The 20,367-nt window shown below is 48.1% G+C and overlaps 3 protein-coding genes across 3 annotated transcripts in view; 1 reads left to right on the forward strand and 2 right to left on the reverse strand.

The window, feature by feature from the left end:
- Positions 1 to 260: 260 nt before the first annotated feature.
- On the forward strand, positions 261 to 5,337 carry CTXND1 (cortexin domain containing 1). The gene is made up of 2 exons (XM_067698682.1): positions 261 to 489; positions 2,104 to 5,337. The coding sequence occupies exon 2, from the start codon at positions 2,166 to 2,168 to the stop codon at positions 2,343 to 2,345; it is 180 nt and encodes a 59-aa protein (XP_067554783.1). The 5' UTR covers positions 261 to 489; positions 2,104 to 2,165; the 3' UTR covers positions 2,346 to 5,337.
- Positions 5,338 to 9,923: 4,586 nt separating this feature from the next.
- Positions 9,924 to 11,141, reverse strand: LOC137202861 (annexin A2-like). Its single transcript, XM_067698678.1, is given in 1 exon segment — positions 9,924 to 11,141. A coding segment is annotated over 1 exon segment (1,020 nt). The 5' UTR covers positions 11,067 to 11,141; the 3' UTR covers positions 9,924 to 10,046.
- An 8,626-nt stretch (positions 11,142 to 19,767) lies between these two features.
- The window catches only part of FAH (fumarylacetoacetate hydrolase), a 32,566-nt gene continuing 31,966 nt past the window's right edge, over positions 19,768 to 20,367 (reverse strand). The window contains exon 14 of the mRNA XM_067698685.1: positions 19,768 to 20,016. Coding sequence (XP_067554786.1) covers positions 19,937 to 20,016 — 80 coding nt within the window. The 3' untranslated portion in view covers positions 19,768 to 19,936. The remainder of the gene's footprint in view (positions 20,017 to 20,367) is intronic.

Consider the following 20,367-nt stretch of genomic DNA (forward strand, 5'->3'; position numbering starts at 1 on the left):
GTTTGGCAAGATGAAAGGATTTCTGGAAATGGATGGTGGTGATGTCTGTACAACGATTTAATGTCCTAAAGCCACCGAACTGTGCACTTAACCACGGTCACTATGGTAAATTTTATGTCATGTATATCTCACCACAATTTTTTTTAATGTTATATATTTTAAAAGAGAGAAGGAAAGAAAAAACAGCATCAGAATAAACTGTGGTTGCTCCCACCACCATGCCCAGGGAGAAGCTGCCCAGGCCAGACCTTCCTGCCAGCCCAGCTCATGGCTGGGAGTGGGCATCTTGGGAGGTAATCAGCCTTCTTCTGTCCTATTCTGTTCCAGCTGCTGCCAGTGTGGGTACCTGCTCTATAAGGGAAAGGCCACTGCTCTCACTGACTTCCAGCTGTGATGTCTGGTCACTCCCCCTCCCTCCTGGAGCAGCCCCACCCAGGGTGCGAGCCCACCCAGTGGCCCTTGTGAAGTGGTGATCACTCCGACCAGCAGGTCAGTGCCCTCTGGAAAGGGGTGAGGATGGAGACGATGTCTGAAAGAGGGGCAGGCGGGACTTCCCAGGCGGTCCAGCTCCTCTAACACAGGGGGCATGGGTTCGATCCCTGGCCAGGGAACTAAGATCCCACGTGTCATGTGGCGCGGCCAAAAAAACTTAAAAAAAAAAAAAAAAGGAGGGGAAAGCATAGTCACCTGTGGTTACAGATATGTCAGGACCAGCCAGCCCAGGGTTGCATAGGTGCCCTTCTGAAGTTGCAAAGTGGGTGGGGGAGATGGGTCCCCACTTTACTTTCCATCAGAGAAGAGAGAGGCATGCAGAGGCCTAGGGTTTGGGATGTGGGGCCTTGGGTAAGTCATTTCCCCCCTTTCTGTAACTCAGTTTCCACGTTTATAAAATGGGCATATTGATACACGGCTAACATGCCTCCTGGGCTGTCGTGAGGATCAAATAATAAACTGGATGTGAAAGCACAATGTAGAGCTCAAGGGCTCTGAAAATTCAGCGGGGGGTGGGCGGGGGAGGGGGTGATGATAACGAGCAGCAGTGCCCCTCGTCCTAAGCTCTCCCTGACCGCTGGGCTGCAAGGACGTGACCTGCCATCTTGGCCTGCTCTGGGGCACCCAGAGGGCCAGGGACCATGCTAGATGCACTGAATCCTCACACCCTTGTGATGCAGCCTCGTGCCCTGTATTATCACAGCAGGGAGGCGTAGGCCTGGTACAAGGATAACCTTACACTGCCCAGGACTGCACTGCAAGGCAGCTGGGCTCGGGGTCCACCTGACTGCCAAAACCGTTCTTCCGTCACACCCGCAGTTTATCAACTGTGACTCGGGGGCTCAGCAAAGGTCCCTCAGGAGTCCCAGAAGGCCCCCATAGAGGGGGAAGGGATGCAGACCCTCCATGCTGCCGCCCACCCAACTCTGGGGCAGCAGCTCCCCTTCAATCTATTCATGTATTGGGATTCAACATTCATTTTCATTTGAAACGTAAGTTCTACTGCTTTAAAAAATATATATTAATTACCTAATTTTTAAAAATGCTTTCTGGGGACTTCCCTGGCAGTCCAGTGGTTAGGACTCTGCGTTCCCACTGCAGAGGGCACAGGTTCGATCCCTGGTGGAGGAACTAAGATCCCGCATGCCGATGCAGCACAGCCAAAAAAAAGCAACGATAATAAAATAAAATAAAATGCTTTCTGATCACCCTCAGTCAGTGGCTTGGCAGAGTTGAAAGCATTATTATAACTCGTCCTAAAGGGTTTCAGAGGGGGGAGGCAACTTCAGGGGCTCCATCCTCAGCAGGTGCTTCCGCTACAGCCCAGCTCTACCCCTGCTGGGACTCCTCTGTCACCTCCCCCACCCGCTAGGACGCACTGGCTGGGCCCTGGCACCTGGGTTGCCTATAAGGTTCAGGGCTGAGACCACGTAGGCGCCTGAAAAGGAGGCACGTGACCCTTCCTCTCCTGGCTCTCATGAGGGGGAGGGGAGGGGGAACAGCAGACTCCCATGCCAGGGGGACATATAAGAAGGGGGAGGGCTGTGCCTTGCCCACACCCCAGGCAAGTTGGCACGACCCTCCGGTCCCCACTGCTATGGCTCTCTGCAGGGGTGGAAGATGGTACCAGTCAACCGTGAGCCGGAGGAGGAGCCCGAAGCCGCTGCCGAGAGATGGAGGACCCCACGCCTGAGCCCGTCTACGTCGACGTGGACAAAGGACTGACCTTGGCCTGCTTCGTCTTCCTCTGCCTTTTCCTCGTCGTGATGATCATTCGCTGCGCCAAGGTCATCATGGACCCTTACAGCGCCATCCCCACATCCACCTGGGAGGAGCAACACCTGGATGACTGAGGCGCCCGCGGGCGGGGGCCGCGGCGAGGGACCGAGAGCCCAGCGCTCTCTGGACAGGGTTGCCCCAGGATGTGCCTCTGTCCCCTGGCCACCGGCTTTCCAGCCCATGGAGGCGAGAAAGGATTTGGCCACCCGGGGATGGAGAAGGTTCACCTTAGCCTTGCCTGCTCTCACAGGAGCAGCAGGGTGAGATGCTCGGGATGCTGTGGGTGTTGCAGTGGTGGGCCAGTCTGGGGATAAGAGCGCTAGGACCGGGAGTCAGGAGGCCCGGATTCCAGTCTGGGGAATCACTGTGAGCCTAGGGGGCGGTCATCTTCCCTGGCTCGCGCACACCTTTTGGCATCGGACACGGGACAGTCACCCACCATCCTAACAACAGTGGTCTCGTTTTGAGGAAACTCTTGCCCTTAACATGCAAAGTAGCACACACACTGGGAGGCTCCCAGCACAGACGTTCACCTGAGCCCCAGCCCCTTCCCAGTGGGCCAGCAATGGAGCGCGTGGTGACGTGGGAAAGGAGGTGGAAGGTGAACCACCCCAAATTCACAAAAGGCACAGGGGCTGCTTCCCAACAGTATTTTTTTAAACTAAAATATAGAGGGGTATATTTTTCCTGTTATAAATGAAATGTGTATTTTGGAAGTTTGGGAAAATACAGAAAAAATAGAAGGATGGGGGAAAATAACCCTTATAATCCCACTTCCCCAAAGCCGCCATTTTGATATATTTTCTCCCAGCATTTTTTACATGTATTTTTAAATAGTCAAAATCATACTGTGTGCATGACGTTGTATCACTTCATATTAGAGCAGGGACACTTTCTCATTTCATCAAGCACTCTTTATAGCCATCATTTTTACTGGCTGCAGAGTATTCCATCAGGTGGATAAGTCATAGTTTCATAATTATCTCCTTTGGTCTTACATTTCTTTTTTTTTTTTTTCTGCTAACTTTTCCTCATGCAAAATTATTTCACCCAGTGACCTCTTGAGAGCACACAGTTATGAGATTAATATCGGACAGGAAGACCTGGCTTCTAGTCCTGTCAGTCACTCTAAGGCTGTGTGACCTTGAGCAAGTCACTTCACCTCTCAGTGCCTCCGTTCCCTGATTTTAAAAAGGGGAGGAAAAGCCTTGCCCTTTTTGTTTTGTGTAAACCTCGTGAATGAAAGGACAGGAGTGGGAGTGCTTTGAACGTAAACGTGCTATGGGGTGAGACAAGGGATAAGTTGTTGATAATGACTTCTCCCTCTTTTCCCACCCTTCTGTCACCCTCCCACCCCATCACCTATATCTAAGACCTTGCAGCAAGAATATTGGACCACAGCCCACAAACCTGGTCCCAAGTCCCAACTCCTCTACTTCCTTGCTATATGACCCCAAATAACTCAGCCTCTCTGAGCCCCCGTTTCCTCATCTGTAACATGAGGGAATAACATCTACCTCACAAGGTTGTTGTGAGGATGAAATGAGAGAACATGGGCAAACATTGGTGTATTTTCTTGATATTACCACCCCAGGAGAAGCCAGGGGTCTGAGCTGGGAGGAAGAGAGGTCTGGCTTCCCCCCTCTCTGCAGAGCCTGGAACCCTGGGCTTTTTTTCAGTTCCACTGCTGAAAGGCCAAATCTCCCAGCCAGGACCACTGGTCAGAGGAATACTCACAGCAACCTCTCCCAGCACCTGACCTCAAGGGATATGGTGTCTATTAATTTATGTAATTATCATGGTCATCGGTATTCCCACAAACATAATACGAAGTTAAACTAGACCACCAGAATTCCCCTTCCTTCTGAATGCATTTATTCCATCCCTCTAAGGCACACCTGCCATCCCCATCAGAAGTGCCCTGCAGCTGTGAAGAAGCTCAAGGTTCCCTTCCCACCACCTGCCTCCCAGCCATGGGTCCCACTCCATCCCAGGTCACCTGGGAAGTGGGTTTCCAAAGCACCATCACCGCTAGGTGGCCCCTGAAAGTGAACAAGCCCACGGCTGCTCAGACAGCTTTCCAGGGCATATCCAGCTGTTCCTCCCTCCACACCCTCACCGTGTGGGATGCACAAAGGGACAGCTGGCAAAGGCAGTGGACCAAGGTGCATTGGAGGCTCTGTGTGAGAGGAGGATCTAGAGCAGGGACCTTGTACATAGCCTCAGGCCTAGCGGCAGCCTTCACTCTGCAGCCTACCTCAGAGATACCAAACACTTCTGTGAAAAGCTCATCAGCATAGATTTACAATGCAAATCAGAACCAACGCCCAATCAGCTAATAACAGATCCCAAGGAACAAGAAGAGGTCTTGAAGACCTCACTTGGAGATACTTAGAGCTCTCAGGAGTGAAAAACAGGTGCCTGAGGGCCGTGCTACTCAAACCATGATGAAGGACAAATAGCATCTGCAACATTGAGGGGCTTGTTAGAAATCCAAAATCACGGACCCCTACTCCAGACCTACAGAATCATAATCTCTGGAGATGGGGCCCAGGAATCTCTTAGCAAGATCTACCAAGCGATTTGTATGCATGTTAAAGTTTGAGAAGCACTACCCTGGGGATCCTTTGGTCTCAATTATTTCTTTTCCACACCTAGATTTGCTAATATTTCCCACTCTATCTCTTGACTCTTTTTTTGGTGGCAAAGGGAAATAACATTTCAGAAAAAGATGGAAAATTTCAAACTCACTCCAAATCCAAGCCTCCACAAAATAGTGATCTCTATTGTGTGTCCATGTGTTCCCTTCTAATCCTTGTCCACGTGCAAGATATTTTTTTCATAAAAGGCTTCGGTTACATCATTTAAGTCAATATCTCCTAACATTCCGTCATAAGCATGTTTCTGCTACAGTCTTCCTATTTGTCATTTTACTGGCTATAAACCACGCCATCTAGTGCATGTACATAGTTTTCCAGAGTCCTATTAATAAGTGCTTACATTGCCTTCATTTTCCCTATTATACATGTTGCAAAAAAAAAAAAAAAAAGAAAAACCAACCGAAATGTCAAGCTCCTGCTGTTGCTTTAGCTGCTAAAGGATGGAGGAGATGGTCCTTTGTCATCAGAGCATCTTAGCCAGTTTCTAGCTAGCTGAGATGAAGTTTGGGGTTTGGTATGGAGAGGGTAAACTGTCCAGCAAAAGAAATGAAGAGAAGTTTTGAAGACTGGAAGCTGGCAGAGAGCAAATGAAAAGCATCTGTGGCATTGGCCCTAATCCAGGACTTAAGGCAAAATATGATGAGAGAGAAACTCCCCGCTGCAGGGAAAGGGTGATGGATTTTCCGGACAGTGGTGTCTCGTGGCTGATTTTACGTTGTGGCCTGTTCTGTGCTCTGCTACAGTCCCCCCATGTTACTCCAAACCCTCAGTAAAGTCTGATACACAATCCACTTTGTGGTTGTGGTATTTGGGGGCAATAAAGACATCTGGAAGGGCGTCAATGTGAAGAAATGTAATCTGGAAAGGGAGAGTCATCCCAGGGACAAGTGAGGTAGCAGAAATAAGCAGAAACAGGAAATCAGAAAGCAACTATAGTCCAATAAGAATTAATTAAAAAAAATCAGAATGACGGTTGCTAGCGTAAATGTGACCCCTGAGAATGCTCAGATGGGCTGATATGAATGATAGCACACTCGTTTTACCAGCCTGGTATATCAATTCCCATCATCTCTATTTCATTTTTTTCCGATTAGTTGCTCAAATATCTACATGCTCTTATTGAATTGAAAGACCCGTGACTCCCTCTCCTATAAAATTGCCCCAGAATTTCGAGGCTAACTCAATCCAAAAGGAGCTGGTTCTAGGGCTTCCCTGGTGGCGCAGTGGTTGAGAGTCCGCCTGCCGATGCAGGGGACACGGGTTCTTGCCCCGGTCCGGGAGGATCCCACATGCCGCTGAGCGGCTGGGTCCGTGAGCCATGGCCGCTGAGCCTGCGCGTCCGGAGCCTGTGCTCCGTGACGGGAGAGGCCACAGCGGTGAGAGGCCCCCGTACCGCAAAAACAAAAACAAAAACAAAAGGAGCTGGTCCTGCTTCCAAATGTCAGGTAGAGAGAATTTCAAAGGCTGGTGTGTCCACTAGTGTGGTTTCACACCCTGCAGTCTAGCTGTTGAAGATGGGTCTTACGGATGACAACCTGCAGTGCCCTCTTTGGTTTATAGCCCAGTCTGCTGAGAGGTGCTCGAGTTAAGCTCACTGGTCCACATTCCCATGCTCATTCGTTCTGTCCAAACAGTACAGCCAGGTTGGCTGTGTTCAGAGGGACAGGATGGCCTCGGCCATACCAACCGGCCCCCTGAATCCTCACGTCCTTGATCACCATCAGCTAAGACTCTCCCTCCTTCCTGGGGAGTTTGTCTTTGGGACCCGTATCACTCAGAACCCTAGCAGGAAAGAGATGCACACCCAAAGCATTAAATGAAGAGGGTTTAATGAAAGAATATTCCCAGAGGTTGGGCAGGGTTAAGGGACACGAAAGGGGTTGGCAAAATGCCCATGGACGGGCAACAGGGTGAGTCCATGACCACTTGGGCCTGAAGCGACAAGGGGAAGGGGGGTTCCCAGAATCCAGTGGAAGCTGTAGCAGTGGGAGAGGAGTCCCCCAACAAAAGCCATGGCCCCAGGTGGACAATCAAAGTGCAACCCAGTGAGAAGAGACTATATACCTTGATTTCTCACCTCCTGCCCCCTAACCTCCTATGCCATCGGCCAAGAACAGAAGCTAAAGGACAGGGGACTCTGGGTGATATCCTTCATATATATTAGCGAACTAGAGCAAACGAAAACTAACCAGTACACTGCACCCCTATTACCACTCAGCGTCCATCGTGGATGGGGAAAATATCTATGTCCCCAACATAGGGGAAATATAAATTCCCATCAACAGCCACATTGTCTGAGGCTGCTATCAGTTTAGTTCCAGTCCCCCCGGAACTTCCATTGTAACGTATCCACCTCTAGGTGAGTGAATGAGACGATTCCTATAAAGCACAGCTGCTGGAGTCCCGTCTTCTGTGGCTGGTCAGGAGGCCTAGGCTGATAACCACAGTGTCATTCTTCTGCCACCCGTTCCATATCCCCTCGACCTTCTGGCGGTCCCTCCACTGCCGGAGTCTTTTATCCAGTGGAATGACCCAAATCTTCCTTCACAGAGGATCCAAATTCTAGGTGCACTGTCTGTTTTTTGGTTGCCAGTTTCCACTGATCCCCACCCCCTCAAAGAACTTGACAAGGCCTTGAAGGCCTCTCCTGGAAGCATTTTTGAATACTCAGGAGAGAACAGGTGCCCTAGGACAGCGCTAGTCACGCTACGGTCGTAGGACGGATAGCATCAGCGTCACTGGGGAGTTTGCTAGGAATCTAAATGCATGCCCCCACCCCAGACCTACAGAGTAGGATATGGGATGAGGAATAACGAGAGATTCCCCAGTGAATCCCTGGGTTCCAGAGCTAGCCCTCCTTGCCCTCATTGTGGAGCAATACCGTTTCTTCTGAGATGTTGGAATAAATCACCCTGACAGCACAGTGATCCCCTTCTCCACCTCCTGGTCCAAGATGAGGAGAGCCAAATGGCTACAGGATGATCTCAGTTTCCAATTTAACAGACCCATGACTATGTTCCCTGGTGGAAATATTTCTTCTTTGTTACTAGGAATTTCCAAACCCACCAAGTCCAAGGTCACAGGATGGAAAACAAAAATTCTATAACTGGGTTATTAGGTATCCTAGTGAGAGGAATCACTCTCGCTTCCATCCCTTGGTTCCCAGACTAGCATCATCCAGCTCAAGGGAAGATGCCAACGTATATTGGTCTCTGGTTTAAGGTGAATACTGCATCCTGTAGGTCAGCCACCATACCTGAGCCTTCCACAGGCCATTCTAAATTTCACTCAAGCCAACTGCTTCTGGGTGATGACGCATGTGGTAAACCAGTGAATTTCCTGGACATGAACCCACAGCTGTACTTCCTTCACAAATGAGTTCTCAGGGACTTCCCTGGCGGTCCAGTGGTTAAGACTTCGCCTTCCAATGCAGGAGGTGCGGGTTCGATCCCTGGTCGGGGAGCTAAGATCCCACATGCCTCGGGGCCAAAAAACCAAAACATAGAACAGAAGAAATATTGTAACAAATTCAATAAAGACTTCAAAAATGGTCCACATCAAAAAAAAACTTTAAAAAACAAACAAACAAGAAACAAATGGGTTGTCTGGTTGAAGGTCATGTTTGTGAGATACGCTGAGATCAATGAAACACCACAAGCGGCGAGGAGGGCAGAGGTAGCTAATCCGCATGCAGAATACGAATCTATTCCCACCACCCTCCATGATGGAAGGGGTCCAGTGTAATCAACTTGCCAGTGGTGGCTGGCCTGTCTCGCACGGCCCATCCCTGGAGAAGGATGCCGTGCATCAGGGGCTGGGCATTGGCTTAATCCTGGGCAGGGTGCATACCCAGAAGTGATGGAAACCAGCCAGGTGGGCCTTAGTGAGGGAAAGCCCATGTTGTTAAACCCATGTACAGCCTCCATCCCTTCCACTACGGTCACTTTGTTCACAGTACCACTGAGAACACACCAGAGTGGAGAGGGGAAGGCATCCTCAGGTTGGGTCATGGTGTCCACCTGATTACTGACAGTCTTCTCTTCAATGGATACCTTTTGATAGGCAATTAGGTGGCACATGAATATCTTCACATTCAGGGATCCTTCAAAGACATCCTTCTACATACCTCTCCTCAAGACTGCCTTGAGTCCTCTCTTCCAATCTTCCTGCAGTTGGGTCAGCACTCTGATTCTCCTACTGGGGAAAGTCAGAAGCTCCCGACAGCATCTTTATCTGCCACAGACACTTCCTGTACCATTGGGTCTGCTGGGTCTTAAGGCTCAATTGGTCAGGTAGCTTTCGTCCCAGCCTGACCGTTCTAGAGCCCTTGATTGCTCTGGGTCCCATTCCGAGCCAGCAGCCTTATGACGTACCCGGTAAATGCAGCAGAGTGGCACACGCAGATGTGCTCCACGTTGCCTCAAAGACCCAAAGAGGCCCATCTTCCATGGATGCAAGGAAAAGCAAGGTTCTCACCTAAGAGGGAATGTCCCAACATGCCCCCGACTGCTGGAACCCTAGAAAGTTCTCCAAGATGGCAGGCTCCTGGACTTCCATAGGGGTTTTCTCTCACCCTCTGGCAAGCACGGGCCGTGTGTGGTCCTTGCTACTTCACCAGAGCTGGTTGGCATAATGTCATCTATATAATAGACACTCATGAAGTTCTGTGGGTTGTTAAGGTGAGCAGGGCCCCTACAATACAACAGAGAGAAGGAAAATGGCAAATCCCTGAGGTAATGCAATTAAGGGGTACCACTGTCCCCTGCCCGATGAAGGTGAACTCTTTTTTATTACCTTTATTTTTTTTTCCTAAAGTAAAAATTCAGTTTATTCATCTGTTTACGACACAGTACTCAGAAGGCAAAGTGTTTCACATCATAGATTTCACTTCCAACTCCTTGGAATGTTCATTTCTTTGACTATAAAGAGAGACTAGATCGGAAAGCCAGGTAATGCTTAGGCAACTAAACTAAGGATGGAGCGGGTGGGGTGGGCATGCTAACGTCATCCTCCCAGGGATGGGCACAAGGGGACTGTTAGCCACAAGCTGATTGTGTAGAACTGTTAGCTGGGAGCGCGGAGCAGCCATCCTGGACCCTTGGGCCATCGCGGGCTTCAGTCATCCCTACCACACAGGTACAGCAGCGCTTTCTGGTAGTCGCCTTTGGTGTCTTGCTGAATGTAATAGTACAGGGACTTGTCATACTTTTTCTTGAATTCAGATCTAATTTTCAACATGTCCACTTCACTGTGGGAGATCATGATTCTAATCAGGACCTTATCGTGAGTGCCCTTGCCCTTCATGGAGTTGTACAGTCTGTCAGCAAAATACAGGGGCTTGGTCTGAATGCACTGGACTCGGTTCAGGAAGGCATTTTCCGGGTCTCCTCTGACCTCCTTCTTCATGCTCTCCAGCATGTCATAAGGGCTGTAGCTCTTGTACCTTTCAAACACTTTCTGGAGGTGGCACACGCTCCACTCGGTCATGACGCTGACCCACTTGGGAACGTTAGTTCCTCTCCTCTTCATGCCAGCATCATAGAGATCCCAGGCATCTTGGTCAATCAGTTCATAATCAATGACATAGCCATCCTCTGCCCTTTGACCCTTCGCGAGGGCAATCATCAGCTTGCGGAAGTCACCAGATGTGTTGGAAATGGTATCCTTCTCCAGATCGGTCTTGTACGTTTCCTTGTAGACTCTGTTGATTTCCTGTAGCTCCTGGTTGGTCCTTGAGCAGATGATCTCAATGAGGGAGTCCTCATCGGTCCCCAACCCCTTCAGGGAGGCTTTCAGATCGGAAGCGTCATACTGAGCAGGTGTTTTCAATAGGCCCAAAATCACTGTCTCCAGGTGGCTGGACGAGGCTGCCTTCAGTACTTATGCAAGTTCCTTTTTGGTCCTTCTCTGGTAGGCGAAGGCAATATTCTGTCTCTGTTCATTGCTGCGGTTGGTCAAAGTGTTAACGATGGTGACCTCATCCACACTTTTAGTCTTGATGGCCGTTTCAATGTTCAGAGCGTCCCGCTCAGCATCAAAGTTGGTGTACGCTTTGACTGACCCATATGCACTTGGAGGTGTGGAGTGATCACCCTCCAAGCTGAGCTTGCAGAGAATTTCATGAACGGTAGACATTTTGAGAGAAGCTGGGCCGGGTGCAGTGCACTGCGAGTGTCTCCAGATGCAGAACCTATTATCTTTATTGACCGGGATGCAGTAGGAAGTATTTTCTGGTACAGTGGTTCTCAAACTTTAGCGTGCATCGGAATCACCTGGGAAGCTTGAGAGAGAATAACCTACGCTGCTCTTCCCTGCCAACAGATCTTAGGCATGGCCCACCGAGTGCTCCGAAACCAACTCTCTAACTTTGAATACTTCAGAAAGGGCATCAGAGTGTCTGTCACCGATGCCCCTTGGGCTTCTTACAAAGTCTGGCCCGCTATCTCTCCTCCCTTCTGCACCAAGGACGGGGTGACCTTGCTAAGTTCTGTTGTACTCCCTTCTCCAAGAAAAGGAGTGCCCTGTGGCCCTAATACAATAATTAAGAGGGACCACAGAACTCAGAAGCCTTCAGCCTAACTACACAGAGAAGCAGCTGGTTGACACATGCCTCCCCCCCAGCCTCATTTCATAACAGTCAGCCCATCAAATGGGGAAATGTTGGGTTTCACCCTGATGGTAGAATGGGGGCTCTGGCTTCCTATGAATATATACTAAGGAAAGAATGACCCCAGAGGGCTAAGAGATGGGATGACACCCAGCAGGCTGAAATTTGCGCTACATAAGCAGTGCTTCAATGACCATTTTTATGCACATGATTTTTTCCTTCTCTTAGATTACCAAATACAGCTCTAAGATTATTTGAAAGAAGAGCTTCGTGTTGAGCTCATAGCTGTGAAACAGGGAACTCCTTGATACAACGTACATTTATGAGCAGCTACTGTTTAATGGGGGGTTTGGACACAAAGATGAGTCAAGCACAGTCCTGCTCTTAAGAAGCTCACTTCCATGGGTCAAAATCAAAGTTCCAACCACTGTTCCACAATTTGCCAGCCTCAATGTTAAATTTCATGAGGTTGATAGTGGTACTGTGGTTATGTAAGAAAATATCTCTGGGCACAAAGTGAGAGAGTAGCATTGACATACATACACTACCAAACGTCAAACAGATAGCTAGTGGGAAGCAGCTGCACAGCACAGGGAGATCAACTCGGTGCTTTGTGTCCACCTAGAGGGGTGGGATAGGGAGGCTGGGAGGGAGACGCAAGAGGGAGGATATATGGGGATATATGTATACATATAGCTGATTCACTATGTTATACAGTAGAAACTAACACAATATTGTAAAGCAATTATACTCCAATAAAGATGTTAAAAATAAATAAACAGATAAATAAATAAAATAAACATTAAAAAAAAAGAAAATATCCTTGTGCTAAGAATACACTCGGAAGTATTTAAGGATAAAGGACCATAATATATGTAAATTACCCTTAAATGGTACAGAAAAACTAGTCTGAGTATATACATTTACATATATCATATTGGAGAGTATAAACATATGTACATGTAAAGACAGAGAGCACAAATAACACAGCAAATGGGGTAAAATGTTAACACTAGTTAAATACGGCCAGAGACTTCTGGTGTGGTCTTTATATGGTGTTCTTTATACTATCCTAATTCTTGCAAGTTTTCTGTAAGTTTGAAATTATTTCCAAATAAAAAGATTTGTTTCAATGGTAATAAAATGTTACCGTTTCTCAAAAAAACCCCACAAAAACACCACAATTTACCAGGCTGAGAAAAGTGTTGCCCTAGAAGTTCAAAGTTGCGGAATCCAGTCTCAGCTCTGCCACTCACTGGCTATGTGAAATGAACAAGTCTCTTCGTTTATACAAAAACTATCAGAGACAGTGGGGGGTCCAGAGATGGAGGTAAAGAAGCAATAGTGCCTTTAGGCTTGGGGAATAGGCGGGCTTTCCCTGGGATCCATGCCACGGAGGGCTCAGCATATCACAAACATACACACACGAATATATTCAAGAGCACGCGGGCCCCTCTCCCCTCGGGACTCATCCTGATGCGCCCCCACCTGTATCCTACGCAACCTCTCAAGAGTAATACTGCCCAGGCCCCAGGGGAACGCCTCTTCACACCTCTGGGCTGCGTCCACAAAATAAAAGTGCCCACGTGAATGCCACACAGCCGTGTGGTGGGTCACTGCCAGCGCTGGCGATGGGGGCGTCCTCCTTCCTGCGGGGGTGGGGGTGGGGGAGTGAAAGCACTTTGGTAAGAGAAGAGACTGATTAGGTCACTCAATACTTCCTCCTAGCATGGATGCAACGGATTCTTGCCCCAACCTGTGTCATTTTTCAGTTCTACCCAAAATTCATTTTCTTGATTGTTTTCCAATTCGTGGTTCTGGCACGGGATTCACAACAGCTGCACATGGCAATTAGGGCACATTTTGCAATGTTAACTAATTCATATTAATTTATATGTACATAAGTCTCGACATAACATAAATGGAGCGTGATACTAATCCTTTACTTTGGCAACCAGATGGACACTGAACGCTAGGATTATAAATAGTTTTATTTTTATAAAAAGCACTTAATAGGATTTAATCGAATTTAAAAAAATAAATTTAAACATTTCAACTTGATTTAAATAAGCTTGATATGAAATGCTGATGTCCTTTAATTATAATTTGTATCTTGCCTTTTCATTTTAATAGATAATTTTGAATGTCAAAGAAAAATAACTGGAAATGAATATAAAGTAAATTTTTCAATTTTTAACATTTAAGGTGTTGATGAAAATAGTTACATTTCATATACTTTGAGTATAACTCAATTTACTTTGTAATCATTTACATTAGTCTGTCAATAAAACCCAAATTATGTGAAAAACTTGATTAAGATAGGATAATTAGTGATTCTAATGAAATTAAGGCAAGAAAAACTAACTTAAAAAATAAAATTTTATTTTAAAAATATTGATATAGCAATTCATGTATTTGTATATCTTTAACGCTCATTCCAACATCACCAGCCCGTCAACACTCTTCAAGTGCAATGATAATTATATTCATTTATATTTGATATTTCGCCAGTTTTCAATCATATAAAAACCATAGCTTTGCAAATATTTTTGTTTTGTAATTATGAAAATGTGTATGCCAAGGTAGGAGAATAGAGAGTATTTAACAGTTTTTAGCTTCACTTGTATCTCTTAAATATTGAGACATAAGTGGGTCTCCATGTGTATTCTTGGCCAAGCAGGGGTGGACTTATGAATACAACATAATCCCTGTTCCCAGTAATCTCCCAGATAGTCATTCATTTATTTAACAAGTATATATTGAGTGCCTACTCTGTGCTAGATAATGAAGAACTTTCCATGAGCAAAACTGACTCTGCCCCCAGGAGCTTAAAAATCTAATGAAGACAGACATTGCTCAAAAATCACAGACAGCAATAGTGTATTCATCTCCGGGATCAAGTCCTCTGTAGACACAGAGAGGTTCCATCCAGATCCCGCTTCAAGAAAGGTCTTATTGTTCCAGCTTTTATGTGCTGTTGGCAGAGAGCCTCAAAATAAGACTGGCCCCAGTCTTATTTAGTTTCTCTCTAAGAGCAGAAAAAAAACAAAGCCAAACAGACAAAACAGACCCTTCGAGCAACCATCATTTGTAACCATCTCCCATAGATCGGTAGTTCTTTGAGTAACTTTCTGCCTCTCCCTCAGCCCTGGGGTATCAGAGAGGACAGAGAGAGAGAGATACACAGAAAACAAACTCTTACTGTGGAATGCAACCCTGACACATTAATTTTTCTGGGGTTGCTAAAAGGAACACGCTCCCAAACTAAAGAAAGAAAAGAAAATTTTAAATGTAAACACTTTGGAGGTCCATTTTGGTATTGAGACTCTTTGAGATAATTATTAATTATGATACTTATAATCCTAAAGTTCCCAGACTTCCCTGGTGGCCCAGTGGTTAAGACCCCGTGCTTCCAATGCAGGGGGCGTGGGTTCGATCCCTGGTCGGGGATGATCCCACATGCTGACGGGTGGAGCCAAAAACAAAAAAATCCTAAAGTTCCCTTGCCTTCAAAAACATTATCTTGGCCGAAATCCACCCTCATCCTCAGAATAGCTCTGAATGGATTTTTTAAAAAAATGAATTTATTAATTAATTTATTTTTGGCTGTGTTGGGTCTTCGTTTCTGTGCGAGGGCTTTCTCTAGTTGTGGCGAGCGGGGGCCACTCTTCATCGCGATGCACGGGCCTCTCACTATCGCGGCCTCTCTTGTTGCGGAGCATAGGCTCCAGACGCGCAGGCTCAGTAGTTGTGGCTCACGGGCCCAGCTGCTCCGCGGCATGTGGGATCCTCCCAGACTGGGGTCGAACCCGTGTCCCCTGCATCGGCAGGCGGATTCTCAACCACTGCGCCACCAGGGAAGCCCTGTAAATGGCATTTTAAGGTAAACCAGCATGAGTGAGCAGGTGCAGGGCAGGGAAGTCCCATGGTGAAAGCAACAAGGCTCCTCTTCCCTTGCTCCCCACCCGCCCAGGGCAGGGTCTCCTGGGCCCTGGTACCCAGTGCCTGCCAGGCCCAGGGCAGTGGCACGCCCGTGAGTCCAGCCGGAGCCCTCTGACACCCTCCAGCAGGCCGCATCCTGGCAGAAACATCACTGGGCTTGCTCCTCCTCAAGTGCAGTTTAAAATGGATTCTAGGGCTTCCCTGGTGGCACAGTGGTTGAGAGGCCGCCTGCCGGTGCAGGGGACACGGGTTCATGCCCTGGTCCGGGAAGATCCCACATGCCGCGGAGTGGCTGGGCCCGTGAGCCATGGCCGCTGAGCCTGCACGTCCGGAGCCTGTGCTCCGCAACGGGAGAGGCCACAACGGTGAGAGGCCTGCGTACCACAAAAAAAAAAAAATGGATTCTATTCTCAGTTGCCATTTAGATTCATCATGGGCCACTGGTTAAAACAGGAAGCGTGAATGAAGTATGAATTAATAAGGAAGATACAGTGATAATTACAACCAATTTGCCTTGGGATGTTCATCACCGGACCTGTCAGCTCCATCTATTTGATCAAACGTCTCTAGTTCTTAACATATCATTGTGAAAAAGAGAAGATTTGGCCATGAAAAGCATTTTTGTCGATTTCATTACCATTATACACAGGTAGGTTTCAGTGAGCTCAGTTCCCGAACTAGACTATTAAATTCACTTCTCATCTGGAGCTGGCAATGGGAATTTTGAGATCGAGGCTGGAAAACAAAGAGGCTCATGTTGCTGAAGGTTAAGGGAAAGTAATCGTTGGAGAAATCCCACGCCAGACCCCCTATTAACGTCCACCCTGTGTGTGTCTCAGACTCCAGGGCCAGATCCAGAGGGTTCATCCAGCATCACCAGCCCCTAAGCCCATTAAATGCACAGTGAGGGGTAAGTATGTGATCTCCATAGCTGGCATCAGCACTCTCTGGTGCCAGCGGGCAAGTGGATTGATAATGATTTTAGATGACTTTTGCCCACGACCCAGGGACCTCTGGTGAAGATCTGCCATGTGCAATACCTCTTTAGGTGTATTTAGGTAAGGAAAACAAGATGGGTCACTCATGCATGTTGATGCCAGGAGATAGAGCTAAGGGAACAATCCCAAACACAAGGTGGGGAACAGAGATTTCAGTGGAGCAAGCAGGAGCAGAGGTGGCCCTGGGAACACAGCCCACAGGAATTCAGAACAAACCCAAGGAAGACTTCGGTCTTCCAAATTCAGAGAATACGTATTTGGATCAATCTTATCTAGACAGTAGGGCTCTGAGAGACCCTGGTGACTCTACAGTAAGTCCCCTACATACGAACCTTCAAGTTGTGAACTTGCAAAGATGCGAACGTGCGTTTGCATGTCCAATCACGTTAAGTTAGTCCACGTGTCTGGAGTATATTGTCACGTGCGTGCATCCTCTACAAGTGTTTGTGCTTTTGTGCACTTTACTCTGCAGTACTGTATAGAGTATAGTAGTACAGTATCTTTATTTCAAGGCCAGGATGTCTGGAAGCAAGTGAAAAGCAGCAGTATACAGCCGATTATGTTAGTTGAGCACCTAGGCTAACTTTGTTGGACTTTCGAACAAATTGGACTTACGAACGCACCCTCGGAACGGAACTCATTCGTATGCAGGGGACTTACTGTACAGGATTTCCACTGAAATCAGCAAAGCATTGAAGACCTTGGCCCCAGGGCGCAGCTTCGTGGAATAAAATCAGCTGTGCAAGACCAGTTCAGCCTCAGAGCACGATGCTTCCCAGCCTGTGTGTGGCAGAGACTACGAGCTGCACTCCACCCCCGAGGATTCATTCTCCCCTTCTTCTTTAGCAGTTGAGCTCCGATTTTAAGCTGAGGAAGCCATGTGTTCAGTTAAAAGACTATATTCCCAGCCTTCCTTGCAATGAGGTGTGGTCTTGTGACTATGTTCTGGGCAATAAAACGCAAGAAAAGTGTAGTATGGGGTTCCCAGGAAGGCTGCTCAAAGGGTACCTAACTCATCTAGGAGGAGGGCCCTTCAGCCCTTCATCCCCCCAACCCTCACCTCTTTAATTTTTCTTTCTGCAAGCCTGGAACTTGGGTGTATTGGCTGGAGCTCCAGCAGCTTTTTGCACCATGTGGTGACCTTGAGGTTGAACCCCATGTGCTGAGGATGAGGACCCTGGGTCCCTAATGACACTGTGGAGTTGCCATACAAACTCCAGACTTCCTGGCTCCAAAATGCTTTTACGTGAGAAAGAAATACCTTAATGTTCCTTAGAATTGATAAACATGCTCCACTCTCAGGTCTTTGCACTGGCTGGACCCTCTGCCTGGAGCACTCTGCCCCAGATGTCCATCTGCCTTGATCCCTCACTTTCTTCAGCTGTCTAGCAAAAAAGCACTAAGAACCAGAGGCACTAAGGCCTTCTCTGACCACCCTGTTTATAACGGCACCCATGTCCCCCATTGTTCCATAGAATCTATCCCCATCTGTCTTAGTGTAACCGAAAATGGGGTCCAGCTGCTAGCCACTCAAAGCCAATGAAGAGGCAAGGTTGGTGGAAAGGAAAGTTTGCTTTACTTTGGATGCTGGGGGTGGAGGTGGAGGGCGGACTCCTGTCCTAAGGCTGACTCCCCCCCAAGCGACAATCAGGGGGCAAGAGCTTTTATAGACAAGAGGGAGGAGGCTACATGCAGAAACAGCTCTGACAGTCATCTTGAAACTGGTCATCGGTGGTCTGACCACTGTCATCTTGATGGTTTTAAGTACAGTTAATCTTCAGTTCCAGGGTTGGTTTGTTTCCATTTCTTTGAGGCCAATTCTCGGAATGGTGGCAATTTATGTCATGGCTACAGTCTGGTCATCTTGTAGTTAACTTCTCCACCTGGTGTGGGTTTCAGTATCTATAACACAGCTCACAGGATATGGCTCAGAATATTATCTATAGCCCTTGAGAAAGAACTAAAGGTCCTTGACTTTGCTTAATGACTAAACTATTATTATTTGGTCTCCTTTGACTGTTTTCCTTTGTTTATGCATTTTCTCACTTCTCTGATTAAACTTATCCTTTGGCTAAAGTTTTTCCACAGACAGAAGGCAGGAGGAGGACGTGGTGGGCACAGACCGTAGGGTCCTGCTCCATTTCAATAGTACGTATCTTTTCCTTGCCCATTTGTTTCCTGTCCATCTCCCTCCGCTAGGAAGTAATCATCACAGGGCACAAGGGCATCACAAGTCACAGCTATCCTGTGACTGCTGCACCTCTTGTGCCTAATACAGTGCCTGGCACAGAGAAGGCACTCAATAACGATTTGGTGAATAAATGAATGAATGAGTAGCGTGATCTAATGGGCAGGCTCCGCAGGCTCAGTCATCCTCCCAGGCCCTGGTGTGGGGTCCATTAGGCCCAAGATGTGTCACCAGGCATCCTCTTCCCCTGTGGTCACCAGGAACCAGGCTGCCTGTCTGCAGCGGGCAGGGCAGAGGAGACGGGGCAAGGCTCACTCTCCTGACTCTGGTGGGCTTGCAAGGGGAGAAAAGCAAGCCCCTGGCCCTTTTCCTGCCCTCTCACAGTTCAGGTGTGTGAACCCTTGACCTGGGGGCTCAGCCAAAGGTTCATAATGTGCTGATACAGCTACAGGGCCCTTGAACCAAGTCTGCACCCCACGTACATCCATCAGTCGGTCCCAAGAAATACTGAACGTGAGGGGTGCTGTGGTGCGTAAATTTATGTGTCAACTTGGCTAAACCACGGGACTCAGATGTTTGTTCAAACATCAGTGTAGATGTGGCTGTGAAGGTAGTTTTCAGGTGAGATTAACATCTAAGTCAGGGGACTTTGAGTAAAGCACATTATCCTCCATAATATGGGTGGGCTTCATCTAGTCTGCTGAAGGCCTTAAGAGAAAAAAGCCTGAGCTCCCTGGAAGCGGGGACTCTCCAGCAGACCACCTTCAGACTCCAGCTGTAGCTCTTCCCTGGGTCTCGAGCCTGCGGCCCACCCTGCAGATTTTGGACTTGCCAGCCTCTACAATCACATAAGCCAGTTCCTTAAAATAAATGTCTCTCTCTCTATACACATCTACTTGGTCGCATTTCTCTGGAGGACTCTGAGCTAATATAAGTGCCGTTCTTTCTTCCACGTTCCAGAGAATACTGGGAGCTCTAGAATGTCTGAGGAGGAACAGCAGACCCTCAGCCTCACTAATAAAAACTAGAAAACGAACTGGTCTCTCAAGGAAGCGGTACACACCTTGACCCACTGGGTCAAACCAAGAACACGAGGAGACGTTGCGCACTCAGAGCCGTGCCAGGCCCAGACGGAGAGGAAGCACGATGGCTTTATTTATTACTGAATGAAGAACCAGGCCTGTGGCCTCAGTGGGGGCCCCTGGTTCCCCACAGGGAGGTGGAGAGGGCAGTGCTCAAGGCTTGTGTTTCCAGGAAGGCAGAGAGAACCTCAGGCCGCTGAGAGGGCAGGCAGCACTTTTCCTGCACACTGGCCAAAGCCAAAGCGGTACCCGTCCCCCTGGCACTGTCCTGCAACAGAGGAGGACAGGGGTCAGCCACGAAGCCGCTGGGCTCAGGGGAACCAACGCCCAAGCGGCCACGGTGCCGGTCAGCACACAGCTGGGCCCAAGGCAGGAAGGCGCCATCTGAATGACAAACAGGTATTTTCGACAGAAAAACCACCTTCTCCAGAAGCTGGGCAGAGCTACAGGAGCACCAAGATGGAACTCCAGGCCCGCCCTACTGTCAGGGACCCTCACAAGCGGTGCAAGGATGGCACAATGGCTTTCCTGAGAGGTAAAGCAATAGGTATAGGTCAACTCTCCCTAAGTAAGTCTGAGTTCAAATCCTAGGCTTGCTAATTAGCCTGAGGCTAGACTG

This window comes from Pseudorca crassidens, chromosome 1, assembly GCF_039906515.1.
Source record: "Pseudorca crassidens isolate mPseCra1 chromosome 1, mPseCra1.hap1, whole genome shotgun sequence".
Classification (NCBI taxonomy): Eukaryota; Metazoa; Chordata; class Mammalia; order Artiodactyla; family Delphinidae; genus Pseudorca; species Pseudorca crassidens.

Excerpts from the sequence above, each read along its gene's own strand:
- CTXND1 (XM_067698682.1), top strand. The coding sequence starts at position 2,166 with ATGGAGGACCCCACGCCTGAGCCCGTCTACGTCGACGTGGACAAAGGA.